This window comes from Lycium ferocissimum, chromosome 5 (genome assembly GCF_029784015.1).
Source record: "Lycium ferocissimum isolate CSIRO_LF1 chromosome 5, AGI_CSIRO_Lferr_CH_V1, whole genome shotgun sequence".
NCBI classification, from domain to species: domain Eukaryota; kingdom Viridiplantae; phylum Streptophyta; class Magnoliopsida; order Solanales; family Solanaceae; genus Lycium; species Lycium ferocissimum.
The window spans coordinates 24878302-24886240 of record NC_081346.1 but is presented as its reverse complement, the minus strand read 5'-3'; the positions used below and the strand labels follow the sequence as shown (position 1 = coordinate 24886240).

Sequence of the window (7939 nt, the reverse complement as noted above, 5' to 3'; positions counted from 1 at the left end):
AGAAGGGAAATGGGGTTGGGGGGGCCTCTTGTTATTTTCTTTTTTTCCAATTAAGGGTTCTTTTAGAGATATCACATGTGTATCTACTCCCCAGCTCGGAATCTTAAAATGTCTCATAAAAAACTGAGTTGTAGTATGACTGACAAATTCCAAAACCAATAACCTTTTCGTATTCATTTGTCGATAGTGAAGTAGTCCCACCCGTGGTAGTAGTACTACTAAAGTAGGGGCCAAGGACCCCCACTTAATAGAAGACAGTGCATTTTCTTGTTTCTCACAGTCACATTACACCACCAAGAAAACATTTCTTGGGATTACAAAAAATATTTTTTTGTTCAAGAATTTGGTATTCCATTCCACCATGGAATTAAATCATCTCTTCATGTACCCAACACTACTCTTCTCTTTAATGTTTTCCAACTTTCAACATCCAATTCAGAGCCCTCTTTAATGGACTAGACTTATCATCATAGTGTACTTATAGGACTTTCTCCTCATTAGTCTTGTTAATACTCCCATCTACCCCACTTTGTTCATTTCATTTCTCCATCACTCTCTTTTTTGTGATGGCCACTAGGTTTCTTTGTAACACTGCCATTGTCTTTCTTTTCTGTTTCTGTGTTTCTAATGCTATTCTTGAAGAGGATCCGGAAAGACAAAGCCTGTTTTCTTTCAAGAGTTCTCTTGAAAATCCACATATTTTATCTACATGGACCCCCACAACTTCACATTGTCAATGGAATGGTGTTTTCTGCAAAAATGGTCAAGTTGTTTCCCTTATTCTCTCTTCTTTATCACTTAAAGGACCCATTTCACCCCACATTGCTTCATTACAAAGTTTAAAAGTCTTGGACTTGGGTAATAACCAGTTGTCAGGCAAGTTACCAATCCAACTCAATGAACTCACTTTGTTAGAAACACTTAAACTTGGTTCAAACTATCTCACAGGAAACATCCCACCTGAACTTGGAAGTTTGACTGAACTAAAGTTACTTGACCTTTCTGGCAATGAACTTACTGGAAAAATCCCACCCCAACTTGGTAAACTGTCTCAGTTGCAAATCTTGGCACTTGGCAACAACCTTCTTTCAGGTTCTCTTTCTGCAAAACTCTTTACAAAGCTTCAATCTTTAACTACTTTTGATGTTTCCAACAACACCCTTTCTGGTACTATTCCACCTGAAATTGGGAAATTGAGAAACCTTACTGATCTTTACATTGGGCCCAATAAGTTCTCTGGCCAGTTGCCACAAGAAATTGGTGAACTTTCTAAACTCCAGGTTTTTTTGGCTCCTTCTTGTTCACTTGAAAGCCCATTGCCTGAATCCATCTCAAAGTTGAAATCTTTGAGAAATCTTGACCTTTCTAAGAACCCATTGAAGTGTTCAATCCCAAAAGAGATAGGCAGTCTTGAAAATCTGAGTACATTGAACCTAGCTTACTCTGAGATCAATGGTTCAATACCTTCTGAGCTTGGAAAGTGTAGAAAATTGACTACTGTTATGCTTTCTTTTAACTTACTCTCTGGTTCTTTACCTGAAGAACTTGCAGAGTTGCCTATAATGACTTTTTCTGCAGAAATGAATCAACTTTCTGGTCCATTGCCTTCTTGGCTTGGAAAATGGACTCAAATGGATGCATTATTGCTTTCGACTAATCGGTTTTCTGGGAAAATTCCAGCTGAGGTTGGGAATTGTTCTATGTTGAGTCATATTAGTCTGAACAGTAACTTACTGACTGGTGAAATACCTAAGGAGCTTTGCAATGCTGTGGCACTTACAGATATTGATCTTGAGAACAACTTTCTCACAGGCAGCATTGAAGACACATTTGTCAAGTGTGGTAATCTGACTCAGTTGGTATTAGTAGATAATAGTATTACTGGGGTGATTCCTGAGTATCTATCAGAGCTTCCTTTGATAGTTCTTGAATTGGATTCCAACAATTTGACAGGTCCTATTCCAGTGAGTCTCTGGAATTCTGCTTATATAATGGAGTTTTCTGCTGCAAATAACCACTTATGGGGTTCTCTACCTTTAGAGATTGGCAATGCTGTGTCATTGGAGAGGATAGTTCTTAGTAACAATAAGATAAGTGGTGTCATTCCTAAGGGGATAGGTAACTTAACCTCTCTTTCAGTGTTGAACTTGAATTCCAATCTTCTTGAAGGGTTCATTCCTGATGAGTTGGGTGAGTGTGTCTCTATTTCAACATTGGATCTTGGGAATAACAGGCTAAACGGGTCGATTCCGGAGACACTTCTGGATCTGCCTCAGCTACAGTGCTTAGTTCTTTCTCACAATGATCTTAGTGGTGTTATTCCTTCCAAGACTTCAAAATATTTCCAGCAAGGTAATATCCCTGATTCAAGTTATGCACAGCATCATGGTGTCTATGATCTGTCTCATAACAAATTTTCTGGATCGATACCTGAAGAACTTGGAAGTTGTGTTGTTATAGTGGATCTTTTGCTCAGCAATAACATGCTATCCGGAGATATACCACGATCACTTGCCCGCCTGGTGAACCTCACTACGTTGGACTTAACGGGGAATTTGTTGACAGGTACTATCCCAGAGGAATTTGGATACTCACTTAAGCTGCAAGGATTTTATCTGGGGAATAACAAACTTGCAGGATCAATCCCTGAAAGCATTGGCCAAACAAGTAGTTTGGTGAAGCTGAATTTGACTGGAAACATGCTTTCAGGTCCGATACCCGCAAGTTTTAGGAACTTAAATGGGCTAACTCACTTAGATTTGAGCTCAAATAGACTTGATGGTGAACTTCCTCCGTCTCTTTCAAGGATGGTAAACCTTGTTGGCCTTTATGTTCAGCAAAACAGGCTTTCAGGAAGTTTGGGTAAGCTATTCTCAAACTCTGCAGCATGGAGACTTGAAATTGTTAATTTGGCTACTAACTCCTTTACCGGAGACTTGCCAGCATCTTTGGGCAACTTGTCGTACTTGACATTTCTTGATCTCCATGCAAACAGTTTAACTGGTGAAATTCCAATTGAGCTAGGAGATCTCGTGCAACTTGAGTATTTGGATGTCTCAGGCAACAGTCTAGTTGGCCATATTCCCGAGACATTATGTGCCCTACCCAATTTGGGTATGCTAAATTTTACGGATAACAAACTGGAAGGAGCTATACCAAGCAATGGAATCTGCCAGAATCTTTCTGAAGTTTCAGTGGCTGGGAACAAAGATCTATGTGGGGGAATTGTGGCTCTAAAATGCCCTGCCAAGAATTATGCTAAAAGATCATCAATGTTTAGTGTCTGGGGAATATTGTCAACGGTGGCTGGGACTATATTGATTACTCTTACTGTAGTCATTGTGTTAAGGATATGGTTTAATAGAAGCAGCAGAAAGAGCGATCTTGAGAAATCTGATGACAGCAAACTTGACAGTGACGATCAGCACCTTTATTTCTTAGGTAGCAGCAAGTCGAAAGAGCCTCTTAGCATCAACGTAGCCATGTTCGAGCAGCCCCTTCTCAAGCTAACCTTGGTTGATGTTCTTGAAGCCACCAACAACTTTTGCAAGACTAAAATTGTTGGTGATGGAGGGTTTGGAACTGTCTATAAAGCTACTTTGCCCGATGGTAAGACAGTTGCAGTTAAGAAGCTAAACCAAGCAAAAACTCAGGGTCAGCGTGAATTTTTAGCTGAAATGGAAACTCTGGGCAAAGTGAAACATCGAAACCTTGTTCCTTTGCTTGGGTACTGTTCTTATGGTGAGGGTAAAGTGCTTGTGTACGAGTATATGGTTAACGGGAGCTTGGACCACTGGCTGAGAAACCGTACTGGAACACTTGACGTGCTGGATTGGAGCAAACGACTTAAGATTGCAGTAGGCGCTGCTCGTGGCCTGGCTTTCCTTCATCATGGATTCACACCCCACATAATCCACAGGGACATTAAGCCAAGTAATATCTTGCTCAATGAAGACTTTGAGGCAAAAGTTGCAGATTTTGGGTTGGCAAGGTTGATCAGCGCCTATGAGACACATGTAAGCACTGATATTGCTGGTACATTCGGTTATATTCCTCCCGAGTATGGGCAGACGTGGAGGTCTACAACAAAAGGAGATGTTTATTCTTTTGGTGTGATCCTGCTTGAATTGCTGACAGGGAAAGAGCCAACAGGACCCGATTTCAAAGATGTCGAAGGTGGAAACTTGGTTGGTTGGGTACTTCAGAAGATCAAGAAAGGTCATTCAGCTGATGTGCTTGATCCAACAGTACTTGATGCAGATTCAAAGCAGATGATGCTTCAGACATTACAGATTGCTGCAATATGTCTCTCTGATAATCCATCTAATCGGCCGTCCATGCTCCATGTCTTCAATTTCTTGAAAGGAATCAAAGAGGAGTAGATTATCACAGTTTCTGTTATCTGTTTTAGTTGTCTTTGCACAAGTAGCTTCTAAAATTTAAGTTGAATGACAGTTAATCCTGTCTCTGTTATTAAGCATATGTTAATGTTAATATTCCAGGTCCTAACCATTAGTAATTGCTATGTAACATATAGTCTTTAATCATTATGGCCATTTCCCTTCGGCCTTTTTTCGGAATGAAATCACTGCTTTAGCCACTTGCAGATTGTTGAAAAATTTGCTACAATCAAATAGTCGTGATTCTAATGAATGATCAATTTAAATCCATGATAAATCTCATGACAGGTTCCCCAATAATTAGTCATGCCGACTATAGAATGTTCTTTTGCATAATCTAGATTTGGATTAGCTATATACCTCGACTCGGATCATCGTCTGCATGTGCTAAATTCTCTAGTTGTGAGTAGGATCATTGCATGTGTTATGGGATTTGAGGCCTAATACAAAATTTTCTAAAATTGGTTTAAAGCACAAAAAGCGATTAACGACAAAATTAGTGAGCTAGCTGCAAATGTAGTATTGCTTTTATTTTTGTCTTGTTAGGTCTTTGACCTATTCATGGTACGTACATGTGCTTATGGGATTATGAATGTTACGTCTGACAGAAAGTCGAAAACATTGAAAATAAACGGCGATTCTTTAATACTACTATCATAGAGTATTAGAGGTGAGTCTCATGAAATGTTTTCTAGTCAACAAGAGGTACCAATCCTTATTCATTGCCAATAACCAACTTTCACGTCTGCATTAATTCCATTTTCGTCCCATTGATGTTTCAAAATAATTGGGGGAGGTGGAGTATTACCCTAATACATAGATGATGAGGCATTTAAAAAGAACAAACAAACAAATTAACATTGACGAATTGTGTTTGGTATGATAAAAATGATTTTTCAAGAAAATGTTTTTATTGTGGAAGTCATTTCTTGCTTATGAATATAAGTCATTTTTATACAATTATCTAATATTTAATTTTATATTACTTGCTCCAACTACGCAGTGAACTATTCTCTCTATGAGTGAAAAGAAAAGGAGACGTGAAATTAATTAACAGTCCCCGGCCCTCATCGAAACAATATTGAGTCAGTAGCTAAAAGTTTCTGAGTGATTTGATCGATGAGTAAGGTTATACAATCGATTTCATCATTTTGATTCTTAAAATTATCCAGACTATAAGCAGAAGAATGAACTTTATTCGTTTGTAGATTTACCTTTTGGTGGGTCTCAACTCTCAACTCATTAAAAAGCCACGATTGATGGTCTATGTATGTTAAGAGTAATGTGATTGAGTATTATTAGTTAAAGAGGTACGTAAGTCAAGAAAGTGGTGTAAGAGAATGTTTTCCTTGAATAATCTGTTCCCTTGAATGGGTTGATACACATGATTTACAACATAATTATAGGCTACAAATTAGGAACTAATTTGACTAATTGATTCTAACATATGCTATCCTAAAATAGAGGATTACAAAATATTTTTGACTAAATATTTACATAATCTAACACAAAGCGGGAGGTTTACAAAATCAGCGAAAATCATCAAATAGTAACGCGCGGAAGACCTTTGGTGAAGATGTGAAATCGATAACGGGACGGAACATGTAGGACACGAACTTCGCCACGTCTAACCTTTTCACGAACAAAGTGAATGTCCATTTCGATATGCTTGATACGTTGATGATCCCGGATTCCAGGACAAGTAAATGGCACTCACATTATCACAATAGACCAAAAAAGTCGTACGAATAGGACAATTGAGTTCAAGCAACAAATTACGAATCCAACAAGACTCGAGACAACATTAGCAACCCCTCTCGTATTCTACTTGACACTTGACTTAGATAGAGGAGGTTGGCTGGAAGACCAAGAAATCAAGTTATCCCCAAGATAGACACAATAACCCGATGTGGAGCATCGAGTGACGGACATCCTCCCAATCAAAATCGTATATGATAGTAATACGTAGAGAGGATTTGTATAAATGTGTGCCAAAGTCAATCGTACCTCGAATGTAACGCAAAATGCGTTTTAATGCTTCCATATCTTCGGACTTTGGGGTCATGCATAAACAAGCAAACTTGTTAGACGGCGTATGATATGTCGGGCCGAGGTGAATGTCGAGTATTGCAAAGCACACCGACGACGATACTTCGTAGGATCTCTCGCAGGCGCTTGAAGAAGCCGAGTTTGCCTTTCGAGTCAATCGTGAGGGGCAAGGCTTACCCGTGACATGCCCGCTCGTCAAGAATATCCTCTCGCATAAGAACCGAGACACGAAGAGACTATTGTTGTCCGGGAGACAAGAATCCCCAAAAAATAGCTCAACGGACCCAAGTCTTTCATTGCAAATTCCGTAGCTAACTTGGACATGATACCGAGTACGGGATTTCGAAGATTTTAGAATAATATCATCCACATATAACAAAATGTAAGCAATATCTTTTCCACGACAAAAGGTGAAGAGAGAGTTGTCGGATGTACTATGCGAGAAACCAATGGTTGCCACATATTCAAAGCAAAACGGCGATACCAAGCCGTGGTGCTCGCTTCCAAATCATAAAGAGACTTACGCAAGAGACAAACATGATCGGGAAGAAAGGATCCCGAATTCCAAAGGTTGATACATATAGACGGTCTCATTCAAATTGCCATGTAAAAAGCATTCTTTACATCAAGGCGGTGAATAGGCCAAGACCGAGATAAACAATAGTAAGAACCACACGAATAGTTGCACTTGACCACCGGACCGAACGTCTCGTCACAATCAACACCTTCCCGTTGAGACACCGCCATCGCCCAAGACGGCTTTATGCCCTCAAAAGAACCATCAGATTTCTTTTTATGCCGAAAAATCCATAAAGACCGAATAATATTAGCATTTGGAGGACGAGGGACCAACTCCCAAGTCTTACTATCAATAAGAGCATTATATTCATCTTGCATAGCATTTTTCCAATTCGGGTCATTAAGGGCACCAACGGGATTCCGAGGAATGAGGGAGATGGAATTGGTGGTGACACTTAAGGCTTGATTATGGTACTTTGAGTTCGGCTTAAAAATTCCATGTTGACTACGTGTAGTCATGCGATGAACGGGTGGGGGCCGGGCAAGGGCCACCGCCGTGGTGGGCGGCGTGGGAGAGGGAAGGGGGCGGCGGGGGGCTACCGTGGGGGCGGTGTCGGGAGGATGAAGAGGGCCGGCGGGCGGCTAGGGCGGTGGAGGTGGACCGCCGGGCGGTCGACGATGAAGCAGGAGGAGGTGGGGGAGATCGGGTGGTGGGTTGCACGAGAGGAGGGGGCTGCGTGGGGAGCGAGTGGCAGTCGGCGCAACAATTGGATTCTATCGGGGAATTATCATCATCAAAAAAATCATATGAAGGGAGATGGAGTATTTGTTTGTGAAAATGGAAAGGAATTTTCATCAAACCACACATAAGGCTATGATTGTTTTTCGGCTCGATAAGTCATAGCATTTGTACCCCCGATGGTTGGAAGGGTATCCTAGGAAGACACGTGGAGTGGACCTAGATTGCGGCT

General features: G+C 40.5%; 1 protein-coding gene across 1 annotated transcript; it reads left to right on the top strand.

Moving 5' to 3' along the window:
- The first annotated feature begins 230 nt into the window (after window positions 1-230).
- LOC132056582 (leucine-rich repeat receptor protein kinase EMS1) lies at window positions 231-4618 on the top strand. The gene has a single exon (XM_059448858.1). It carries the CDS (start codon window positions 567-569, stop codon window positions 4380-4382), a length of 3816 nt encoding a protein of 1271 aa, XP_059304841.1. The 5' UTR covers window positions 231-566; the 3' UTR covers window positions 4383-4618.
- The last annotated feature ends 3321 nt before the right edge of the window (window positions 4619-7939 follow it).